Source organism: Pleurodeles waltl, chromosome 7 (assembly GCF_031143425.1).
Source record: "Pleurodeles waltl isolate 20211129_DDA chromosome 7, aPleWal1.hap1.20221129, whole genome shotgun sequence".
In the NCBI taxonomy this organism is placed as follows: Eukaryota; Metazoa; Chordata; class Amphibia; order Caudata; family Salamandridae; genus Pleurodeles; species Pleurodeles waltl.
The window spans coordinates 752,409,049-752,435,787 of record NC_090446.1 but is presented as its reverse complement, the minus strand read 5'-3'; the positions used below and the strand labels follow the sequence as shown (position 1 = coordinate 752,435,787).

General features: G+C 40.9%; 1 protein-coding gene across 3 annotated transcripts in view; it reads left to right on the top strand.

The window, feature by feature from the left end:
- The window catches only part of LOC138245547 (F-box/LRR-repeat protein 3-like), a 99,718-nt gene that overhangs the window by 56,358 nt on the left and 16,621 nt on the right, over positions 1-26,739 (top strand). For all 3 annotated transcript variants that reach the window (XM_069199226.1, XM_069199227.1, XM_069199228.1), the window contains 2 exons: positions 311-686; positions 22,041-22,163. In XM_069199226.1, coding sequence (XP_069055327.1) covers positions 311-686; positions 22,041-22,163 — 499 coding nt within the window. The remainder of the gene's footprint in view (positions 1-310; positions 687-22,040; positions 22,164-26,739) is intronic.

Sequence of the window (26,739 nt, the reverse complement as noted above, 5' to 3'; positions counted from 1 at the left end):
CATGCATAGTTCAAGTGTGGGTGGTTGGCGCACGCAAGAAAGCAAGGTTATTTTTATTTAAGGAAGTTATAGATTTGAAAGACACCAGCATGCATAGTTATATCTTTGATGTTGCAGTGTTTATGACTGTGTGGGGTATTTAAGTACTTTTCTTTCATGAGTTATTGTGCCATGCCTCTTTGTATTTGCAATAAAGTTTTCTTCTGAAGGGATTGATGAATTAGTTTTCACAATGAGGTCTGCAATATAATGAGATAAAGGTTATAACTTTATTATATGGCAAAAAATAATTGTTGTTTATTGATTTCAGAATGAAGAGAGGTCGACTGACGGTTACAATTGACAGTCAAGTTCTCAAAGTAAAACAGACAATGAAAAAGCAAAAAGTGGGGTTTCATAGATCTCTGCTAAGCGATACTGCAATCTCAGCCTGCTGGGTGGACTGGGGGAGTCTTCCACACCACGTAGTTCTGCAAATATTTCAGAACTTGCCCTTGGTAGACCGCGCACGGGCAGCATCTGTATGTCGGCGATGGAATGAAGTATTTCACATCCCTGACCTCTGGAGGAAATTTGAATTTGAACTTAACCAGCCAGCTACATCCTACTTGAAGTCCACTCACCCTGATCTCATTCAACAAATTATCAAAAAACATGCCAACCATCTGCAATATGTCAGCTTCAAGGTAAGGAAACAAAGAAGCAAATATTGAAAATGAGGAGCTCTTTCCAAACCTCCATCAAATGTTCAGGCTACGTAAACATCAAAACAATTATTACAATATTGCAAATGCATTTATTACTTAATTCCAGTTTGGAATTTGACTGTGATTAGAAGCTATTCAAATTATAAAGCAATATTCTCTAATCGACATGTACATTTTATAGGTTGGTTGATTATTGAATTACATGGATACATTTCTGTTTAAGCTGTTGCTTAATGAAATTCAGATTGTCTAGGCAACTTTTTTGGAGAATCGCTATTTCATTACAAGACCGGAGGCTATCATTATGTATGTTGGTAGCCTTGTATGATTACCTTCGCCATATGTTCAATCGGACTACAATCATGTTTCGCAAAAACAGCTGCATTCAACCAGTATGCCACACTCATAATGTCTTCCAATCTTCCTCCTTTCCAAAAGACCTGACTTGCCATTGCATCTCTCATGAATGAGCTTTAATTTTTTGTTAATCAACACCTGATTGCTTCATAGTCAACCTTTGCCCAACTTGTAGTAGTGGCTGTAGTCACTGCCTTGAGTGGCTCCACAATTGATCTACTCTATTTGGATGCTACTCTTCCACTCTAGATTCATATTATTTCATACAGTCTACCACACACGGTTTTGAACATGCATCACATTTTGGATAAAATATAGTTTCTTACATAATCTCAGTCTTTTAGTAATATAAAAAGTTGCTCCAAATAGATCATAAACTCTGTTACTTACTTCCAAGATTTCACATCAGCAACCCTGTGACAGGAACACAACGAAATTGCCAGTTTTATAGTCAACCTCTTCAACTTCAAATTCCTATTACTGGGCCAGGAGTTCAATAAAGATAAAACTAAATTGACATCTCATAAAACCTCATATCTCACTTTAGGAGGTCTTCTTAACCTTATACATTTCAGAACCCTGCAAACTAAAACATTCTTTCTTGTACTTCTATCATCCTATTGGCTGTGCCCAGCAGACACTGTAGCGATTTATAGTCCTATAACTTAGTCCTTTTTCTACTAGAAAAATAACCACCTCTACAAAAGGTGCCTCCATGGCATCCAAACTCCTTTCCAAGCCTCAACATACCTATATCCTCCAAATTCCCTTATATTTCAGTTCAGAGTGTGCCTGGAGCCCAGGACTCCTCAAGTAATTCCTCTGCCTTTCCCAAATGTCCTGACACATGCATGGAGTGCCGGATATTCTCCAGAGATGAAGGGCCAAAACTCTTGTTTGAACTAAAGGATGCTTCTCTCCAGCTACATCTTTCAATAGATCTTCTTCTGCTGGAAGGTAAATTGGAACTTTGCGAACGAGTTCCAACAGCATCGGAAACTAAGCTTGAGAAATCCAGAGCTGGGTTACCAACACACATCTCTTTCTCCTCAATTTCTGCAGAACCCTCTGGATTATAGCAAATGGAGGAAACACATAAATGTTCACTGATTTCCATCTCCGTAGAAAAGCATCTACTGCTAATGCACCTGGGTCCAACATCCAAAAGAAATAATACTTCAATGTACTGGTCAGTCTGCTTGCAAATAGATCTATATCTAACTGACCTCAAATCTGATCTATTCCCATGAAATAATCAAAATTCTGCTGCCAATCACTGTAATCTTTCAAGAAATCTAGTCTGCTGTTACCTTCTAATTTCCAGGCAAATACTATACTCTCAGACTGATTTAATTTTCTAAACAAAATAGTGAAAGTTCTTTCGCTCACTCTATCAATCCCTTGGGAACTCATGCCTCCTAATCGATTCATAAATGCTAATACAAAAACATTGTCCATCTTTAGCAAAACATCTCTGCCTTGTAAAGTGTGTCCGTAACCCCTGAGTGCGTAAAGACCTGCTGTCAACTCTAAACAGTTTATGTGCTGTTCCCTTTCCAAATTTGACCACAAACCACCAGTCTCCTTCTCACTCAATTGTGCTCCCAACCTGTCATACTTGCATCCGATTTCAGACCAAAAATCTCGAGTGCAACCAAAAATTGCTCACCCATTCCAGACATCTAGATTCTCCAACTACCAAATTAATTCCACTCTTGCCTCAACATCCAGACTTATTTTTTTCTGCTCTCTCTGCTCTTGCTTTTGTCCTTTTCAAGAACCTATAATGAAGGGGACCTGGAAAAGCTGCCTGACAAAACAAATGACCTTCTTTATCTTTCTCACATTCTTCACTAGTAAGAGTAAAACTACCTTGGCCATGTCTATTTGGAAACCCAGAAACTCTGATGAATGTGTCAGAATCAACACCAATTTTTCCTTGTTCACAATGAAACCCAAACTCTCCACCAAACTCCTTTCCTCCTCCAACTTCTGAAGAGGTTGCTTCAAAGATTGGGCCATAATCAAAATAGCATCCAAGTAAATTATCAACCGAGTATCTCTCTCCCTCTGACATACCACTACTGTCCTCTTCACCTTGGTAAAACACCAAGATGCTGACGATAGCCCGATTGGAAGACAATGGAAGACATTTGATCTTTCCTAATGAACTGAAGGAAAGGTTGACTGTCCTTTGCCATTGTTGCCATAAAGTATGCATCTATGAGATCCAAATTTACTAACCAATCATTCTTACGAAACATGCCTCTTAACAGATGATACCCTCCACCTTGAAGTGTCTGTACACTAGAAACTTGTTTATCTCTCTTAGGTTTATAACAGGTCTCCATCCTTCGTCCTTTTTCCCCACTAGGAAAAGGGTATTCACAAAGACCTAGTTCTCACTGTCTTTTTTGACTTTCACAATTGCACCTTTCTGCAGGATACTATCTATTTCTTTGTCTACCACTTTTTATTGGTCTGTGTTCCATAACAATTCTCTTGGTTGGATGTATTGTAAAGGAATCTCTGTAAACTCTAGTTTGAAACCCTGTATTGTTTCTGATATCCATGGATCCTGGATCATGTTCTCCATTGTTTTGAAAAATATTTTATTTGACCACCTGCTTTGGAAAGGCGAAACCACTGTACTCACCTTAGAACCTAGTTGGCCCTTTGCCGTGGGGCTTAATTCCTTTTCCACATTGAGAAAGATCCCTTTGTGGGTAGATAGAGGTATCAGTGCTGGCCAGGTATACTCTGCCAAAACCTCTCTGTCTGAAACTATTTTAGTGGGACCTTTGGAATCCACGGCCAGCAGTATGTCACCTTCTGCAGGCCCTTCCAAAAACACTCCCATTAAAAGCTCTGCGCACATTATGGTGCACTATGTCAAATGCAGAGAAGTTTGCCACATATTTTCCCAAACTCTTTATGATATCCTCGCCAAACAGTAATCCTTTCGGATTCTCACTTGCTTCCTTTGTTGCCAAATCACCTAATTTGGGATTTATCTTTATTAGCACTGTTTTTCTGGTTTCTGCATTTAGGCCCACGTTTGCGTTGTATAGCAATATTGAAGCTATTTGGCTCCAGGCCCTCAGTAAATCCAAATCAAGGACCTAAATATGAGGCTTCCTATGACACGTCAATAATCCGAGCTAACAGACCTACTACAACCAGGACATGGTTCTAGCATTGCTTTAAGGACCTTTCAAGTCTTTTACTGGAATTCCTGCCCATTTTGAACAAAAAGGTTATCATTTCGGGATCCAAATTAAAGGTAAAACAAGCTTTGTCAGCAATCACTGGCCTAGAACATTCAGCCTTCCAAACATGTCCTATCTCTTTCTCAAAAGGATTATGTATCCATTTGTTATAAAACTACTCACATGTTCCAGGGGCCACCATTCTGCACTTCTTGGATGCTTAATACTAAGAGGTGACGTATCCTGTCCTAAGGGATTCTTTATAACATCCGTTGATGTAGAGGGAGACAGCACCTATCCAAACAAATCCTCAATCTCATCATCATCATCATGTAGATCTAACGCCTATTCATCAAACTAATCTTCCCCTTTTGAATAATCATTCTCCGAAAACTCATTTTCTTAAGCCTCATAATCCTGCAAGCCGCCAAGGCCCACCACTTTCCTGCGTGCTGCATAGGACACCTTTCTTCATACCCTTTATGCCTTTCTGATAAGGTCCAATATTCAGTGTCTGAACCTTTCTTCTTTATTTTTTTACTTTCTATCACCGTATTTACAGTCTCCTGAGTACAGGCTTTCATTTCATGCTGAATAAACTTCTTTATGGTCTTCTTGTTAATTTTTCCTTCAGGAATTTCTATCAATTCTTTCCCTTTATCAGTCATATTACTGGCTATTTCTTTACAAAATAATTCCTAAATGGAAGTAAGAATCACTACCACCACTTGTTTATCAATTTCTTTCAATATATTAGTCCTGACCTTACTTTCACCTGTTAATCATCTCTCACCCTCCGAAACTGACACCGTAACTGTCAGATCACTAAGCAGTTCGGTAAAGCAACATCATAAAATATATTTTTATTATAAGTTTCTTCCAAACTAAAATGGTGGGAAAATCACACGTGAGCTAAACTCACTCAGTCGCTAATGTCTTTCCTCTAATCTTATTAAACTTCTCAAGCTCATGCCGCAACGTGAGGAGCAGAGTGTACATGATCAATCAGCCCCTCTCCAGCACGCGAAGGCATGCGCACTCCTATGGTGGCTTGCCCAAGCCGGCACACATCTCCCCTTTAACAAATGCTGCACATGCTTATCCACTGTGTCCCTCTCAAGGAAGGCCATGATTTCCTTGCACTGCATGCGCTGAGAAAACTCTCAAGGGCCGAGTGCATACGCTGCACCTACATGTTTACACAATTAACTATTTTCCTCAAATTACCCGCACCAATTTCCATACAAATGTCAAAATGACTGTAACCAGTCCATTTCTAAATATTTCTCTACAGACCTCACTAAAATTTCCATTTCCATAATTTGGAAATTTAAAGACAAGCTATAAAATCTAGAACCTCAAAACAATGATAATACTTATCAAACATGCATTATAACATATGTTTTATCTTAAAAAAACAATAAATCAGACTTACATCCACACAATTAAAACATGAATAAAAGTGCCATTTATCTGAATGAGGAGCGGCAATTAAGAGAGGAAGAGGATTCCGTGATGGGACTATTTATATGAGAGATGGTTCTATTTCTCGATGGTTAGGAATTTTATCATGTAGTGTGTTATTTGAAGTATTGCAGGAGTAGCATTAAAGGATTTGATGCATAATGATAACCTTCACTCTCATGCCTCAAGCCAGTACATATATAAAAAAAAATCTCTTATTTTGAATGGCTACTGGGATTTGATGACCACAAAGCGGTATGAATCAACATGTCAAATTTGAAGGAAAATTATTGGGCAACACAGGAGCCAATGGAATTTGTAAAGAAAAGGAATTATGTCATCCTTAAAGGATCTTTTATCACCATTCTGCTAGCAGAATTTTGGAAATTTGTAAACCATAAATATTTTTTGGCGGAGGCCTAGATAAAATGCACTCACTGCATCCCTTTAATTGCATGCCTTGCTTTGTCTTTCTCATGCTGTAGAGGTGCACACGTCTACCTAAGTCTACCTCCTAAACAACAGTGTGGAAATAAACTAAATAATTTTGTATTGTTCCAAACAACACTATTTATCAGTTTAATCTACTCAAATGTATTTGAATGAATGTGGAGCTTGTTTGTAAAATAAGTTAGTTTAACACATTTTACCTGAAAACTTCAAATTACATGAGGTAGTTGAAAACAATTAAAACATTTGTTTTGACAAAGCAGCATTCCTATGCTAACGCATGATGGGAATAATATATTTGTGATGCAAGAAGTCACTGTCATGCTTCAGGAATCAAATGTTGCTTCTGTATTATATTAAAATGCCAATATATGCAATGGTTTAATTGGGGCAGTCCTCACACCAGCTCCCTCTACTGCTGCACAAACAGCTGTTTGTACCTTGTCCCCTCACTGCTTTGTTGTTTATTATTGTTTTGCTTATTTTGTTGCATTATTGGTGCTTTATTTAAATTTTTCTTCTGTATTTCATTTTGCTTTTCCTCCTGTTCTGTGTGCACCATTTTGCCTTACTGTTGCTTATTTGAATTTTGCCACACGGTTGCTGTATTTGAATGTTGCCTTATTGTTGCTGTATTTAAATTTTTGTTCTCTATTGAATTTGTGTTTTTCCCCCTGCTCTGGTTGCTCTGTTCCCTGCTTCACCCTTCTCCTACCGTTCTTTTCCCACTGTTTTCCCTTCTGGTTCCCACCTGCCTTTCCCACTGCCTCAGCTCCCCTCTCTTCTCTCATGACCTACCTAATGGAAGCTGCAGTGTCGCCCCACAGCAAACATGTGCAGTGTGCCGCTGGCACTCCGTACGAGCACCAAAGGAAAGACCGTCTGCACCCATCCATGCCGGACCGCACCCATTGCCAGGATCCCTGGCTCTCCTGCTACTAGCAGATACACCGCCACCGAGCTCGGCGCTCTGGATCCCTGATTGCGTGAACAACAACTGCTGTTCCACCTCATTTTGATCTATGGTAGGACCGTTTACCTGCTGGCACTGTCTCCTTTCCAGTAGGTCCAAAGTACCTGCATGGTCGATGACCACCACCACCATGCCAACTACAACACCTTCAGAATAATTCCACTGCATTCTGCTCAACCACAATCACTCTGCAAGCACGCCACTGAGGTCTGGAACACCATCAGCTCCCTCACCCCGAATGTCATCTTCCTTACCAAGACCTGGTTCAACCCTGTATCCGCACCAAACCTCGCCATAGGATCTCCCAAAAGCTACAAGAGAGCATGCTGGGACCAGATTAACAAACATGATGGTGGAGTTATCATCATCCACAAAGAAACCATTGAACATCATGAACAACATCTGCTTCACCTAAGTAGTCACTAACTCCACACACTACGCATGACACCTGCTTAACCCCATATTCACAGTCAGGGACAGAATGAAGTACAGCCATATCACCGAGCTCACCTGGAAAGACCACGCCATCATCCACTTCACCATTACACGATCATCCGCACTGCCACCAAGCTGCCCAGCACCTCATTCTACAGCTAGAACAAAGTATCAGAGAGCAACATCACAAAATAAAATGATGGACGGAGTGCTGAAACTTTTCAAACACTCACCTCGCGTCACAGATCTGGGTTAAATCCATTGTTCTTTTGCTCACCATGCCATCCCAGTTTGGACCCAGCCATATGCAAATAATTCTTGACCCTAAACCCCATGGGAACAGTCAGGCCCGAGCTGTCAGACCAGGCCCTCCCTGGACTGGAAACAGCATCCTGGGACTGGTTTCGGGGTATCACCCCTCATCAGCTGGGCTAGCTTGAATCCAGTGACACAGTGAGCAAGGGTCTCACAGATTTGTGTTGACAAAGTATCAGTGTACCTGCAGACTGACATTCTCAACACCTCCCACCCTGACACCGCAACAAACCTAGAACAGATTGTCAAGAACCTCTCCACGTGGATCACTGGTTGCACTGGCAGAATTGCCCCCGTCAAGCCTACCAAACTCAAGAGACCCACCAGGTGGGCCAGGTGGTACACTACGGAATTGAGAACCACAAAACACAACAGTAAGCAACTAGAAAGGAAGTGGTGCACGTGCAAGGAGACTACAGACCAAGCCACCTTCAAGTCATCACTCAACCAATTCCACCAACTACTGAAAGAGAAGAAAATGAGCACCCTAATCAACTGCATTGATGCCAGCTCTAACTACAACTCTTCAACATCATCAGCAAGTTCTCCAACCCCTCAGCTACTGAACAAATAATCACTGCTATTCAGGAACTCTGTGACACCATGGCAGACTTCTTCCATGACAAGATCTCCACCATCTTCAAAAACTTTGAAACCCAGCCCACTACCACTGACCACCTCAGCCTCCTCGCTCCCATGGATGCAAACCCCTATGCAAACTCTGACTACATGGTCATCACTTAGGACTAGCTTACCACACAAAACACCACAGCCATCATAAACCCTGTCCACTCAGGAGCACCCATGGACCACTCTCACCACCACATTTTCAACAGTTGGAGCAAGAGGATCAGCAATGAACTCACTGCCATTTTGAACTCATCCATAACCACAGCGAACTACCCTGAAGAATGGAAACATGAAGAAATCAAACATATTTATAAGAAACCATCTACCTGCTACCATTTCCTTCTAAAGTTGCCAAAAAGGCCATCAACTGCAAGTTCAGGAAACATCTGGAGAAGAACAATCTTCCGGACTCCTCCCAATCCGGACTCTGCACCAACCACAGCACTAAAACCACCCTGATCGCTGTCACTGATGACATCACAGTCCTCCTTGACTGGGGAGAAATGGCAGCCCGGAACCGCCTCATCCTCTCAGCAGCACCTGACACCATATCCCACCACACCCTTATCAGGGTGCTTTATCACATTGGAATCCAAATAGACACCCTGACAGGTATCTCCTCCATACTCACCGGAAGAACCCAGGGAATCCACCTACCACCTTTCACCTTGGAACCCAAGAATATTATCTGCGGCAGACCTTAGGCCTCGTCCCTCAGACACTGTTCAATGTCTACATGACCCTCTTCGCCAACATTGCCAGAACCCATCCTATGCAGAAGACACCAAGCTCATACTCTCTCTATCAGAAGACTCCTCCACCATAAGGACCAACTTCCGCAGGTGCATGGCAGGCATTGCTAATTTGATGAAAAAACAACTGCCTAAAACTCAACACAGACGAAACAGAAGTCACTAGCTGGCTGGTCTACGGAAATGCACGCTACTTAGGAATCACCATGCACCTCCTGAAGAGACTACAGACCATGCAAAATTCAGTGGCCAGACTCTTCTTCGAACAGCTCAAAAGAGCACACACCACCTGCATCTCAGGAAACCTCACTGTCTCCTCATTCAGAAGAGATGTCAGTTTAAGATCCTGATCCAGAACTGCAAAGCCCTTTATAATCAAGGCCCAGCATACATCAAACACCACCTGAACATCCACTAACCATCCAGACACCAGCGCTCCCCTTCCATGTCCCTCACACACACACCCCGCATTCTCTGAAGCAACAGTGGAACACACGCCCTCTCCTACCTCATGGAGAAATCCTGGAACAACCTTCCACTTCACCTACCGATCTCATCCTCTCTTCTGGAATTGAGGAAAGGACTCAAGACCTGGCTGTTCAACTGAGCTCCCCATAGCAGCAATGTTCTCAGTGTTTGGATACCCTTGCGGTTTTACCCTGATCTATACACCCTTGATTGAGTGATTGACTGATTTGGTCATCAATAGAAAGGAATACAGTGTTACATATAAATCATTCTGGTCATGCAGATTAAGGTTCAAGAAACTCTTATCTTTTACACATACCATTACAACAATTTACTTCATTGGTTGTATCTTGCCAAATTTGAAAGTATACACCATCTATAAAGATATTTGAGAGGGCCATGATAAATGAAAGAAGTAAAGTGAAGCAGGTACTCATTGCCCTTCTTTTGTTCAGTCTATCACTACTAAATAAATAAAGAGTACTTTAACCCTTCAATTGCAGGGCTGTCTACTCACTTCCTCTGCTAATCGAAGACATAGTTATTGACAACTCTAAGCCTTTAAAATGATAAATTACCCTCATGACAATACTGATTGTGTTACTTGTTTTAAAAACCTTCAAAAAACCAAGACTACTATTGATGATCCCATCGTTAATAAGATCTCAATTGCTTCCTTGAAAGATTTTTTATTTTCCCCCTTGATTAATTTCCAGTGAAACTGTCAAGCTTCAATAATTCATTAGACACCTTGTACAACGTTAGACCTGATAGCCTTAGTGTGATCATCCCCCAACTTTTTGCCTGCCTCCCTCTATTTTTCTGATCACATTTTTGCTGGGTTTAGGACTCTGCGCACTTTACCAGTGCTAAAGTGCTTGTGCTCTCTCCCCTAAACATGGTAACATTGGCTCATACCCAATTTGCATATTTATTTTACCTATACATCCCTAGTAAAATGCACTAGATGTGCCCAGGGCCTATAAATTAAATTCGACTAGTGGAACTGCAGCACACCCACATAACTAGCCCCCTAACTAGGTCGCAGGTCTGCCATTGCTAGGACTGTGTGTGCAGTTTCACTGCCACATCGACTTGTCATTTAAAACTACTTGCCAAGCCTTAAATTCCCCTTTTCTTCCATATACGTCATCCCTAAGGTAGGCCCTAGGTAACCCATAAGGCAGGTTGCTATGTAACTAAAAGGCAGGACATGTACTGATTTACATGTCATGGTAGTGAAAAACTCCTAAAGGAATTTTTCACTACTGTGAAGCCTGGTCCTCTCATTAGAGATCCCCTTTTATGCTTTTAAGTAGTAATTTCTGATCTGAGAGGAATAGCCTTGTAATATTTTGTATGGTTGGAATGGTCGTAAGAATTCCTACTTACTGGTGAAGTTGGATTATTCATTACTTTTTCAGAAATGCCACTTTTAGAAAGTAGGTTTTCCTCTGCACTTACTGCCATGTGTGCCTTGCAGCCTGTCTCCAATCCAAGTCTGGTCTGTGCTGGTTGACAGCTCTCCTTGTTCATTCCACCCAGACAGCCACAAAAGACATGAAGCTCAGCTGCACCTGCATTCATCTGCATACAGCTAGGTTTTTCTGGGCAGGAAGGGTGGAGGGGCTCTTTCTCACACTTCAAAGGCCAGTGACGTGCCCTCACACAAAGGACTGATAACCCTCCCCCCACCACGAGGCTCGTGGCAGCGAGGGCTAGGTTGAAAGGGGAACTTATGCACTTCAAAACCACTCTTTCAAGTTTCCACCTCTTCAAAGGCACTTCTGTATCTACATCTGGACTTTGTCAGAAAGAATGCTGAGCTGCCCAAAGGACTTATCTGGATTGTTTTTCTAGAAGGAATGCTATCATGCTTGTTGCCCTGCTGCCTGCTGCTCCCTGACTCAGCTGGAAGGACTCTGCCTTCTTCCACAAGTGCTCTCCAAGGGCTTGGATTGAGCTTGCCTCCTGCTCTAAAGTCTTGAGGCCAACAAAGACTTCATCTACTAGCTTCTAGCTAGTCACCCTTTCCTGCCCTGATTCCCATCTACCTGTGTTGCCTAGTATACATCACTCTTTAATTCCTTAGTGCACATGGTTGTTCTCCCCTTCTGCACACCACCACATGTGCACTTGGCACCTGACCTCCCAGCAACTGGCTGTGCACGGGGCGCATCTTCCCGTCTTTTCTTAACCTGAATAATCCTGCATCTCCTGATGCAATGGGTTTTGTCTGGCAGTTTGATCTCTATACATTATGTCGCCTTATTTGTTGGCATGTGTGCAAGGCTTCCTGTGTCTTTCATGGATCACTGGGTGGTTTCCCTGTGTGGATGCTCTGTGTGCCCTTATGTTACCTGCATCTGCCCCCATTGCCTTCTTCAAAGCCAAACTATTGGCTTTGCCAATGCTTGTTTTGTACACCACTCAGTAATGAGGGTTTCCTGTTTTGTAGGTGCCGTTGTTAACTAAGTAAATGCAGTGGTACTGGTTTCATCAAACTTGAGAGGGGTGAAAGACTGTTTAGGTGTTTCCCTTCAGGCTATTTCCCCAGCTCATAATCAAATGAGAAAACTCGCCCCACGCCTGTCACAAAACAATAAAACTGGAATGATTGAATGAATAAACTTCATGAGAAAAGGGTTCCTTCAGCACTGGATTGGAAAGCGGGCATTTGGGCATTGGGCCGATGCAGCAGGGTAACCAGTGGGCTCGTTTTTGTTTCGAGCCTTGGAGGAGGGGGGTATCCGTGCATAGGTGTGACTATGAGGCATCTTTCCCAAAGAGGAGATTTGAAAGGATGTAATGCTAAGGGCAGAGCTGCCAAATGTGGAACTAAAGAAATAGATTCCAGTACGAAGGCCAGCTCATCATCCTGTGATTCAGGGCAATTGACTTCATTGCCCAAGGCTTACAACAAAAATTCATTTGATCTTCTGAAATGTAATTGGCCCTCATATAATCACTCTGATCCCCTTGGGCCACTTATATAAAACTACAATAAACAAATATCCTTCTGTTTCCTCATGTTTTAAGTCTGCAGATTTTGGAGCATAATAATGAAAGAGGATGCTTTATATAATAATGCAACCTATTCCTTTTTAACATGACTTTTCTACCATTTTTTTGTTTAACTATTAGTCACGAATCATCAAAGCAGCTTTCTACTACATTTTAAACTGCGTTCACCTTACGTTTACTGTTTAAGGTACATATTGATCAGAAGAGCCAGCCAGGACATTAAAATATCAGTAATGCCTGTTTAAAGAGGGCTCGATGGCAAACATAGCCAGATCAGGAGCTGTAGTCCCTGGTCCTTTATTGCGCCTCGCCTGCCTGGACAAAATGTAGTTCTACTAGTTTTCAACAATGTTTCTGGCTCTATCAACTTTAAAATACATAATTTATCAAACATTTCTCTAATATTGAGCCAAATGAGACTAGCTAAATCGTGTTTCATAAATGGGCGTAATCTAGGAATGTGGGCTGCTTTTTTTTAGGGCACCCGGGCGAATCGTGATCCCAGTCCAACCATGGGCTCCTTTAGGCCCATATTTATAGTTTTTTAGGGCCGCATGTGAGTCATTTTTTGACGCAAAAACGGCACAAACATATCAATTACAATCATATTTTGTGTTTGCGCAGCTTTTGCATCAAAAAATGACGCAAATGTGGGGCAAAAAAGTATAAATATAGGCCATAATGCTTTACTTGTATGGCAAGAACAAGAAAATTCCACTGATAAATGACTCACCAATGACGCCCATAATGTTGCACCTACGTTTACCACATACATGAATTAGCTTTGTGAGCTGACAGCTTGTGCAGGATCCGATATTTACTGCAACGTGGCAGTCAAATCAAGTAAAGAAATAGCAGTTCTTAGGCACATTACATAATAGTACATTTAGTCTTATACTGCCATCTAGAGGTTGAAGCCATTGTATTTGGTTGCTGAATCGATGGCTGGTTTAGCGACTAACATGTTCTAGTGAACATACATTTAATAAATAATCACAAGTCATTAGAATAAATATCAGAGTCTATGCAAGCCTCAAAACTTGTGGATCTGTTCGCTTCCTTGTCAACGACTAATGAGTAGCCAAGCACTGTGACAGAAATAAATGATCAAAGAATGGTAAATGCTTCTAACAAATTACCATGACACAGCGATTGGGTGCACCTATGGATGAACAGAACAGCCGAATCATGGAGCCTAATTCCAGGATGAAAGGAACAGCCCTAAAGCCATGTAGCCTACTTCCAGATTTTCACAATAACATGCCTCATTGAATATTATGTAAATGCATACAAGTACTTCGATCCAGATATTCTCTTCTTTATTCAGCGGGCGCTACTTGAAAATATAACCTACCAATGACATCATCAACAGTGCTTATGTAAACCTGGCTGTTTTGTATAGGAGTAAAATACATATAAATGACTCAAAAGGGTAAGTTTTTTTTTAAAAGCCTCTGCAGTTTGTGACTAGCCCTTGGGGCCTTCAATTTGGTGGAGACATATAAATTAGACTTTTGGAGTAGATTTACACTCTGATTTTGTGAATAATTAAAAAGTAGTAATGTTCCTCAAAGTTGTAAATTACTCAAAAGTGTAAGTTCCCTTTGTGAATCATGTTCAATATGACTAAGCCAAAAATCATAACAAAAGACTTTGGGCCACATGTACGTAGCCTTTTTTGGTCGCAAACAGCCCAGTTGGCAGCATCGGGCTATTTGCAACCAAAATAAAATAATTTTCCTATGTGCAAAACCCTATTTTGCGATTCGGCAACCTATTACCGATTCGTAAAATGGATTTGTGACTCACTGTTAGGAAGGGGCATGCCAAGGGCACCCCTTCCTAATTGCGATTTGCAGGGGGATGCATGATTGTTTTGTGACCGGGAATGCAGTTGCAAAACAATGGCAGTTACCACCAATTTCAAATTGGTTGTAACTCATCCACAAATGGGATGGGGTCACCAAGGGACACCTTCCTCTTTGTGAATACAGACACCAACATTTTTTCAGAGCAGGCACTAGTCCCACAGACCACTGTCTACACTCAAGAAATGAAAAGGAAACTTTTCATTTTTTTAGGGTCGAGCCTGCGTCGCATGCGCTTCAGCATGCGTTTCACTCGCAAGACGCTTTAGTAGATAGAAAAGGGCTCGGAGCCCGTCCTTGTTACATCAGTGTCTTTCATTGGTTCGTGGGCTTGACTTTCAAAATCTGCTTGCTTTGATTATTGGAAGACACGCATACGTCATGCCTTTTCCGGTGGTTAGCCCTCCTCGAGCGCAGCGACCAAGTATTGAAAACATGCGAGGCTCGCTGTTTCCCGTCAGGTTTGTGGACTACTTTTTATCTTTTTTTCGCAGCGCGATCTCGCTTGGCAGAAGTCCAGCGCTTTGCATGACATCGACCCTGTTACATAGTTAATTGCACTTTTGCAGGTTATGTACATAATTGCACTTTTGCATAATTGTACTTTTGCCGATAGGTGAACTGTAGCAGCACGATCGTGCTCTTTTTTTGCATTTTTTTTTCTACCTGCATGCTGTCTTCAACTGTCCGTACGAGTGAACTGTAGCAGCGCGATATCGCTGTTTTTTTCCATTTAATGTGGCAAAAAAAGTCCGGTTGGGAGTTTACAACTGCTAATAGCTGTAACTCGGAGAAATTCCTTTAAGGAAAACAGGCTGCATTTAAAAAACAAAACAAAAAAAACAGTTTTATTTAAAAAGCAGTCACAGACATAGTGGTCTGCTGTCCTCAGCAGGCCACCATCCCATTGAGTGTGGCCATTCCCAAATGGTTTGTAAATTGCGACCTTCCTCATGAATATTAATGAGGCAGGTCCCTTGAGACCCATTTGCGAATCACAAACAGTGGCTCAGAAACTGTTGTACATCAGGTCTTGCAGTTCACAGATTACAAGTCTTTAGATCCCACAATTTGAAGTCGAACAAAAACAGACATTTGAACATGTGGCCCTAAATATTTACAGATCCTTTATAAAATTTGAGACAAAGCCAGCATACAATTTCATGCCATGTTATTACGTAGAAAGTGTTAGTAAAACATTATCTGCAAAATAAACCTTTTAAACTATTAATTTCTAAAACAACTATTGGCAAACAATTTTCATTGGCCAGAAACATGTGCTATGCAACTTTATTCAATTGGCCGCCCCACGCTTTTTAGCAGCGAACATAGCAATGGAGATTTAGCATATTAACCTTTTAACAGATTCAAACACATTATTTCACCTAAGAAAGCTAGAAAAAATAAACTTTAGCACATACAGAGACAGGCCATTTCTGGAGCTGAATTGTAACACTTTTCTGAAAAGTAAATAAAAAGAAATGCTTATGCAAAACATTTAAACTTGCACTTTCATAAATGCAGATAATGTTGTCTGGTTATGGTAACTGAACCAAACCTAAATAAAGTAGTAATTTTTCTGATAAAAAATTCCCACGCATGCACAAAGCCGCACTTCACTAGCCACTGAAGCCAAATTACTAGAATGCATCCATTCTCGCCCCAGAAGCTGTATTGTATAGGCACCATAATGAACCTCTAGGTAGAGATGGGCACATAAACAAAGCAGCTGTTTTAAGTGTTCCTTGAATTGAGGTCTGGATTGATGGTTGAATCCTGCACCAAACATTGCCACCTCCATTGCGTGCCTTATAGTAGACTTGAAAAGCAGCACAGAAAGAGTGGGGGGTAAATCCCATGAGCGCTTACATCAGAAATATAATATTAAAGTAAACATAGTTTTGATGTGGCCACCGTCAGATGTTCCTGCAGTGGCGTGGCTCGAGCAGTCTCTATAAAAGCAGTATGCACCAAGCCCTGTCACTCATCCCGCTGCCTGTCTAAGGACACTGCTGGTCAGTGAAGTTAGACTTCATATTGACACCTACTTGTAAATGTCCCTGTCGAAAATGTCAGACATTTTGGGATTATGAAATTGAGCTAACAAACAAAATGACGACAGCGTTGCTTATTGCCCATCTTTGGAGGGATTTATTGTACCTTATGCTATGAGGAAACTCTCCAAGGCAAGATTTAGTAAGTCATTTTCAGCTTTGCATTCTGATTACTAGTAACCTACTAACCCCCTTTCTCAAGGAGTCTGATAGTCAATGCAGATTGTAATTGATGCATATACACCTGCCACCAACAGGACCTGATTACAAGTTAGGAGGAAGTATGTTCAGAGACACTGGGGCCCATATTTATATTAGCAGCGGCTAACGCCATTCTGAAGCGCCATGCGGGCGCCGTATTTATTGAATGACGTTAGCCGGCGTTAGCCGCCGGCGCCGTCTGGTGTGTGTGGAAAAAAACGACGTACACCAGGCAGCGCCGGCGTAGGGGGATATGGGGCTTGGGCGTCAAGAAATGGGGCAAGTCAGGTTGAGGCAATTTTTTCACCTCAACCCGATTTGCGCCATTTTTTTTCACTCCCAACCCCCATAGAAATGACTCCTGTCTTAGCAAAGACAGGAGTCATGGCCCCTTGCCCAATGGCCATGCCCAGGGGACTTCTGTCCCCTGGGCATGGTCATTGGGCATAGTGGCATGTAGGGGGGCACAAATCAGGCCCCCCTATGCCACAATTTTTGTTTTTTAAAACACTTATCTGAACTTACCTTAATGTCCCTGGGATGGGTCCCTCCAGCCTTGGGTGTCCTCCTGGGGTGGGCAAGGGTGACAGGGGGTGTCCCTGGGGGCATGGGAGGGCACCTCTGGGCTCCTTCAGAGCCCACAGGTCCCTTAACACCTGCCTTTTGCAGGCGCTAAAAAACGGCGCAAAAGCGGGCGTACGTCATTTTTTTTGACCCGCCCACTCCCGGGCGTGAATTTTGCCCGGGAGTATAAATCCGACGCACATGCCTCGGAGTCGATTTTTTCGACGGGAACGTCTACCTTGCATATAATTAACGCAAAGTAGGTGTCCACGCTAAAAAACGACGCTAACTCCATGGACTTTGGCGCTAGACGCGTCTAACGCCAAAGTATAAATATGGAGTTAGTTTTGCGTCGAAATTGCGTCAAAAAAACCGACGCAATTCCGGCGCAAACGGAGTATAAATATGCCCCTGGATGCCTGGAATTAACTGTTTCTATTGGTGTTTCAACGTTTATTTTCTCACATTATGAATTAACCTCCAAGGAATGAAGAATATTGTGGGTTCATGGGACAGAATTCCACATAGAATTCCTAACACCATGGGATTAAACACACATATTTACTATGTACTCCGAGTAAGTGATAGTGTGCGGGGGTGGGGGTGCAGTGTAGAGAGTGGTATTATGGGGGAGGGAAATATATTCCTGACACGAGGGTGCATTGAAAGGTGGTTGGGTGGTGTCCAGGCTGGGCTTCACCGCATCCTATCCCCTAGATTGACCTTCTGGATTTTCCAGCCAGTAAAACTGAATCCTGAATTCCTACACTCAGAGTAGCTGGGTGCACGAACACCAATCTACATAAAATTGAGTGGAGCCGAATTCTCTCCAGGATCTCAACCGCGCTCTTTCAGCTGTTGCGCCATGAATAGGCAGTAGCTTGAGATATCATTAGGTCCTGCTATCATAAGTGAAATCAAACAGTTGGTTATGGCTGGTACTTTCACTACCTGCTCCTTCTTACAATGATTCAGGAGGGTGTTATCTATTCTTCAAATTGACGGGCAGTACATTCCAAACATTCTCAACAGGTACAAACTCAAAAACCGTTTACAAAACTGCTAATCAAGTGATAGTAATTAAGTCAAGAGGTTGTCAGTCTTGTTTTACTACACGGATGCGTCATGAGACGGAGGATCCAATGCTCATAGGGCTAATCCCGCCTTTCCTGGCAACAGACTTGAGTACCATCTGCCAAACTATGTTGATCCTCTTCCAATTCCATTTTTTGAAACACTCAAGTTCAAAGAGACCCCTAAAGTTTGCTAGTTTGTAGTAGCAGTTGTTATAAATCTTTGGAATTCCTTAGCCACTGTCCTGCATAATGCAAATGAAGGTGCTGCCCCCTGTTTTCTAAGTTCATTAGCCAAATAAGCACAGGTCTAGCGTTATTCAGTCAGCACCATGAAGCTTTACCTGAAGTGCAATATCTCTTCAGAAATTAAATGCCACAACATAGCCAGAGGTAACAGATACTGTAAGCCTATATTTTCATTAGAGCCACTATCCAGTTCTCTAACCTGTTGCTTCATGTCAATAACTATTTGTAACCCCGAGTTATCTATAGTTACTGAAGTGTTGGCAGTTATATTATACTTTTGTACGTACCTCACCATACTTATCATGTTGTGTGGCTGGTAAAGAGTGAGATAACTTAGTCAAATGCATGGTTGCAACTAAATATTTGTTCACCCCAGGTAAAACAGCAGTGCTGCACTCATCAACTAGCAGCGTGGTGGGTATATGCAGGCGCATAGGAAATAATTGAAGTAATTACCATATTCTGATAATAGTCTGTGCATTTATGGGACTGCCAATTCTAGTCACTTCTACTGCACTTTATAATGCGTATATCCTTTATGTATTACCAACTTAAACACAGTACAGTGAATTGGACTTGCTTTCTTCAGTGTGCCACATAGGCCACAGTATGACCTGATGTCCTACCGCTGAATTCTGATGTAGTGATTGGGGAGAGCTTCGATTCCAAGACATGTGATACTTCCTCACAGTTTCATCACACTTATTGGACTATCTTCCAAGTACAGCAATTAAATCCCTCAGTATTATTGTTTAGAACATAATATGTTGTTTCTTGAATAACCAGGCCACTCTTTACATACTACCAAAACTTAGCTAATTTAGTTTAAGAGGAATACAAATATAGAGAGTGTATACAAATGAGGTTTTTGAATTTCTAACAGAGCTATGAAGTATGAGCATGGTTGGTCAATATCAATACAACTGTAACCTGACAAATCAAATAGTATACATTAATTAATAAACTATAATAAATGAAAGGAGAGCTTAAAAATGTTGGCAGTCCACACAAATAGTAGGCTATAAAAAAATCACTTCCTCTGTTGATAAACTTTCTAGTGAATAATTAGTACACTAAACCTCACCCTGGAGGAACAAGCTAGATTCATGAAAGGATATTCCACAGTTAACCAATGCATCATCCTTAGCTAGGTAGCAGTGCAGAGAACTGAGCGAGGGATAGTGATATATTGATGCTTTATTGGACTAAAAGCGGCATGTGATCAGTTGATCACCCTTTGGGGACGTGGAGTATTGATCCACGGTCCCTGAATTTCCTTCAAAATTTACACTGGAAAGGTGGAAGTGGGGAATGTACCAGGACAGAGCTTCTTGTTGGCTCTTCTGCTGTTTAGCCTTTATTCAAGTGATATCTCTTCTTGCCGCTCGAAAGCGCATTGCTCCAAACCAAAAGCCGTCGGTTGCAATGTTATACGCGATGATGTGACTGCATAAAAGTGGGCCTGCAGCTTTTAATAAATCATCTTGGTATGTATGCGAAAGATAATATTATACATCCTAATTATTCGAGATTAACATTATTGCCTTGGGGAAAGTTACAAAAGAGCTAAGCAGCGGGTTTGTTCTGGAAGCTAGAGGGACGATTACTACAAACTCCAGGCTGATTAAATGCAAACAAATGTTATCTAAATCTAGTTTGCTTGCCAGTAAGAATATCTTAACACCTGATGAGACCTAAAAACCCATTATTTCTCTGCCTTTAATTACATGCCTATCATGCTATAGTAATAGCCACGAAATGTCTACAAGTTTTTATAATGACTTATTATGTGAATGTCCAGTTAACATGTATGCATTACTGTTTTTTTTCTCCCTCCTTCCCTCCCCTCCACCCCCCAATGTTATTCTTTCTAGTTATATTTCAAGTGCAATTTCATAAAGCAAAATTGTTATTCTTAGTGTCTCTTTATATTATCATATATGTAACTAATATCCACACTATATTGTTGTTTCCCTTTATAGTGATTTTGCTGTTTTACTATTTTAAATAAACTCAAATTAATGATATATATATATATATATATATATATATATATATATATATATATATATATATATATATATATATATATAAATATATACACACACACACACCCACGCACACACACACACACACACACACACACATATATTTATATATATATATAAGGTTATGATTGTTCCCCAACCCAATTAAGTGCCTATAATTCAAGGGTACAATGGTAGTTAAGAGGGTAAATACGATGGGTTTTAGATTGCATTGAAATTAATGATTTAAGCTGTAGAAGATAGAAGGGTGCTTTCTGCATAAAATCCCCAGAGTGACTGATCGGCCACAATGTCTTCTCTTTTGTTTCTAATGGGCCTTCGCCAGTCTTAATAAAAATGGCAAAGTTCTTGATTTTAAAGTGAGTCTGTGTGTACTAGTGTCAGCCACCCCAATTGATACGGGCAAAGAAAATTGCATGAATGGCGATCAAAGCCCACCTCGGAATTTAATAAAAGCACTGAAACAGTGCGATGTGTTAGACTCACTGCAATGTAGAAACATGGATATGCATGCTTCAAGCTAGCCTTAAAGAACAACAAAACCCGGCTTACCGAAAACTGAAAGATTAGGCCAACGCCAATACATTTGTGAAGTTGCTCTCTGTTTTAGGGTTAGGAGAACCACGATAAAATCTATTTTAGTGTTTCATCAAGTGATTCAATTACTATTAATTCTCAATCAAGCCACTCTCAAGTCAGCAGAAGGCGGTGGTGACATTTCAAGGGTGATTTCAATTGCGTCTGTAGTTTAGAAACAGTTTAATCATTGGAGCAGATATAACCACACAAGTTACTTTATTAAAAAGCTACTTCTGTCCAGAAAAAAGGTGATCCTCTCGACTGGAGAAAGTGTTATTTTTGTTGGATAATGGACACATTGTCCGTTACGGACGAGATGGTCGGATCATTGTGTCGTTACATGAAGGTATAATGCATTTTTAAAATAAAAATATGACGTGTTATATAATTGTATTTCATATATTTATATGAAAAGTGTACATGTATATACTGTAATCTTCTGGGAAGACTTAAACTTGCATTGATTACTTGTGACATATGTCTTCTTCCTTCAACATGTGTACTTACGTCCTGTGCGTTTAGGATTAATAGTATGACTACGTCTTCTAAACATAATATGTTGTATGAACATGATTTCCAAATACAAGATTTTAAAGAACGGATTACTGACTTTGTCATAGGTGGACAGTTGCACTGAGTCCGCCGAGGCAGCATGTGATATTCTGTCACAACTGGTGAACTGCTCGATCAAAACTCTAGGCTTGATTTCAACAGCACGACCAAGTTTCATGAATGTGGCAAAGGTAAATATCACCGTTATCACTGATATAGAATTGTCGTGGTCAGGATATACCTTGGTATGTGGAATTATTTCTAAAATCAAACTAATCGAAGGGCAAAATGAAATGTTTAAAACTTTAATTGTGAGTTATAACCAGGACACTGGAGATATGCGACAACATGCAACTAAAATGTTTCGCAGTTTCAACTAAAGTTTGCGGCAATAAAAAGCAACCTATGCTGCAGCTTATAGTACATTCACTGTGGTCTGTGTGCCTCTGTACAAGAGGGACCCCAGCACTCTACAGAGTACAAAGAGAAGATCACACTATCTTCCAACAAATACTGATCTTGTCTTTGAAGGAAGGACAGGAACAGCGCTTTAGTAACACCCTCCCTTCTGGGTCCACATGTAAATTAGAACATTGGAATGCTGGGGGCTCCATTGAAAACAATGGAGTGCTGCGGGCTTTTACTGGCCAGTAAAAGCCCGCAGCGCCAACCTTCCAATGTTCGCTTTGTTCACAGCAACAGCTGTGAACAAAGCCTCACGGAGCCCGAGGGGATTTTAATCCCCTCGGGCTCCGTGATTTTTTTTTTTTTTAATCGAACATTCTGCCCTGAGTGGCAGAATGTTCTAATAGCCTTAGAACCCGCCGTAGCGGGCTCCATCGGCTATTAAAGTCCCTCTCCCTTGTTAAATGCCCGAGCCGACGAGGGGAGCGGGCCTTTAATAGCCGGTAGAGCCCGCTACGGCGGGTTCTAAGGCTATATTAGTATGTGTAAAACATATATTATCGTCATTGGTTGAAAACAATAATACCTGTAGACCATTGTAAGTGCACCTCTTTTTCTAGAAACCCCAGTTATGCTTTATAACTATGGTTTCAGTTTTGAGTTTACTCTGTGTTCACACTATTGGCCTCTGAAATATCTATATTGGACGTTATAGTGCATTACATACCTCTAATTTACGTATTTCACTAGGAAACAATGTAGGATTCAAGACCTTAAAAGGAAAATTGAATTCTGATTGCACTGTTTCAGAAACGCTGAGTTGATAATAGTCTGTCTATGTAGAATAACTTAAATCCGGAAGGACAAGGGAACATGTTCATGACAATCAAATAATTATTATTTCCGCCCTGTTTGAATTTTATGTAAATGAGTAAGGATGTGTTCAGGCTCCACACAAAAGCCCTTTCCTAGTCCAGGAATGGGGCCACTAATACAATCTAGGTAAATGTTTCACCTCTTTAGTACCTTATTGACTCGTGCAATCATTAGAGGAAATATAACTGGCTGTCCTGCACAGCTGAGCCTCTCAATTTAGTAATGTTTGATCCTCTTTCAGGTATAAATATTTTTGTTAAAATCTGCTAGTTCAGATTGTGGTTGAATGCCTGGCAAGTGCAGCCAGTCCATACATAGAGAAAGAACCAGTGACCACTGAATTGCTTAATTTCATTGGCTTTGATTAAAGGTTACCTTTACAGGATTTTGTTGAGAATCTTCTTAGGTGAAATAACGGACTCCAGCAGCGTGGTCTCAACTGGTAAATTCAATTTATTCCAATACATAAAAAAAAACACGGCCGCAGCACACAGACCGGTTACTTCCTCGCCTCCGGTCTGCTCTCCAACCGTCTCCTCGCACTCCCCAACATTCCTCCCTCACATTCCTTTGTTCTCCGGCTCGCGCTAACTAGCGCGAGCCCGACAACAACATAAACAATACAACACATCTTTCCCCTTACACTAAAAATATATATATATTTTTTTTCCATATATATCAAGTACAAACAGCATCATTACTTATTCCAACAATACCCCACAATGTCTAATGACTACAAAATCCTATCTTAACTATTTAATTTTACAATGAATTTGGACTTAGTTGCATACATATTCTCTTAACTTTCGCGGTCTTGTGATTTCCCTGCCACACCTACTAAACCTACTCTCTAAGCTTGTCATACCTTCTTCTTGAACATTCCTTTTTCTTTTTTCTGTTACCTCATCACTTTGCATAGGAACTCCGTTGCCTCCAACCACCTGCGTCTCATTGGCATGTCGAACTGGAACTCCAAATTCACATTGTGAGGACATGTCATTACTAACCTCATCATCCACAGACCATTTAGTTCCAATCATACTCTTCTTCCCCTCTCCTTTATATGGGGAAACCCTGCTTAAATGCCACACTTTTCCATCTTCAAGTAGCACTGCATTACACAAAATTTTCAAAACTTTCAAAGGAGGATAGTATTTACCCGCTCCATATTTTTTGAAACCTGGAACTTTCACCCTAACCAAATCACCTATTTGTATATTCACCATTTTGCACTTGTGTTTTATATCATAGTTTCCTTTTGAACGCGTCTGCGCCATTTTAATGTTGTTCATAACACCTTCCACAGTCCAACCACTCTTCCTACCATCCTTCATCCAACCAATGTTATCCTTCCATAACGGAATTCTTCCCCTCATAATCTCGAAAGGACAGTGCCCCGTAGAATTACAAGGTGTGGTCCTGTATGACCAAACAGTTCTCCAAACTTCTTTTTCCCAACTTAGTTTTGCATTTACTGCCAGCTGTATGCTGTTCTTCAACACTCTGTTAAAGCGCTCAACAGCACCGTTACCAGCCGGGTGATAATTGGACGTAGTAATGTGTTTAATGCCACACCTCGATAAAAAATTCTTAAACTTATCAGAAATGAATTGCGGTCCATTGTCCGTAACTACAGCTTTGGGGAAACCTTCTCTTAGGAAAACCATATCCAAAAAATTCACAATGGAACCAGAATCAACCTTGGTCATGATACTGATTTCAGGCCATTTAGAAAAATGATCATACATCACCACTATATATTTGCACTCACCATCTGCATGTATAGGACCAGCAATATCTAAACCAATTTTTTCCCAAGGCATATCAGGACACCTAATAGGAACTAGCGGTGGTCTAAATGTTGATAAAGTCTTCTCTGAATCATTGCATAAAAAACATTCTCTTACCATTCTTTCCACAGCCACATCTATTCCTGGCCACCAATACAATTGTTTAATTTTACTTTTTGTTTTGGATATACCTAGATGGCCGTCATGACACAAATCTAAAACCTTATTTCTAAGTACTTCAGGAGGTATTAATTTCCCATTACGCATTAACTTGTTCCCCTCAACAGACAATTCATCCTTCACCTCCCAAAATCGTCTGAAATTCTCATCCAAATTTTTTTTATGAGGCCATCCTTCACACAACATGGTTTGAACATTGTTTAAAACTAGATCTTCCTCCACAGTCTTATCCCATTCATCATCAGTAATACCCTGAACATCTTGTACAATATCGGCTACCCAACAATCTTCCAAACCCGCCACACTATCTTTCGAATTAACAAGGGGCATCCTACTTAGGAAATCAGCAATTTTATTCTTGACCCCCCGGCACATAACATACCTCATACTTATAATCTAGTAATCTTATAGATAACCGAGCTATTCGTGGTGAAGCCTTGAACAAACCTTTAGTCGTTAAGACCTTGGTGAGTGGTTTATGGTCACTCCGCAAAATGACATTAGTACCCCAAACAAATGCCCTGAAATGTTCCAAGCCCCACACACATGCAAGAGCTTCCCTCTCTATGACCAAAAATTTTGCTTTAGCATCAGTTACCGAACGGGAAGCAAATGCAATTACACATTCCTCATTATTCTCATTCATTTGTGAGAGTACAGCTCCCAACCCCTTACTACTAGCGTCCGTAGTAACAATGCTTTGCAAGTTTGGGTCAAATCCTTGTAGAGCAGGTGCCTGAATAATGTCTCTTTTAATTATTTCAAAAGCCCTTTCACACTCCACAGACCACTTGAATACACACCTATTCTTAAGCAATTGCCTAATGGGAAAAGTTTTTTGCGAAAAATTATGGACAAACTTGGCATAATACTCTGCCAAGCCTAAAAACTCCCTAACTTCATCCTTGTTTGTAGGTGCAGGTGATTTTTTAATGGCCTGTATTAAACTAGCTTTAGGTTGGATGCCATTACCACTAACTTCATGTCCCAAATATGTGACACTTCGCCTAGCAATTTTGCATTTGCTATATTCTGCAGTAAGTCCATTATCTTCCAACACCTGGAGAACTTTTCTAACTTTGGCATTGTAATTATCTCTCGTATCTCCCATGATTAATATGTCATCTTGAAAAAAAAATACATCACGCACCTTACAAAATAATTTATACATCAGCCTTTGAAACATAGCAGCCGCAGATGCCAACCCAAATGGCACCCTAATAAATTGATAACACCCAAATGGTGTAATAAACGCGGTCAATCTACGGCTTTCAGGATGCAAAGAAATCTGGTGATACGCTGAAGTCAAGTCGATTGTGGTAAACCATTCTTTACCTTTAGTAAGTGCTAACACTTTGCTGATCTTAGGTAATGGAAATTGATCTACCAAAATATTTTTATTGAGGTCCCTAAGATCCACACACAATCTTAACTTGCCATTGGAACGTCTCGCTACAACCAATGGCGAAATCCAATCGGATGATTCCACCTGCTCAATAATACCAGCTTGCAATAA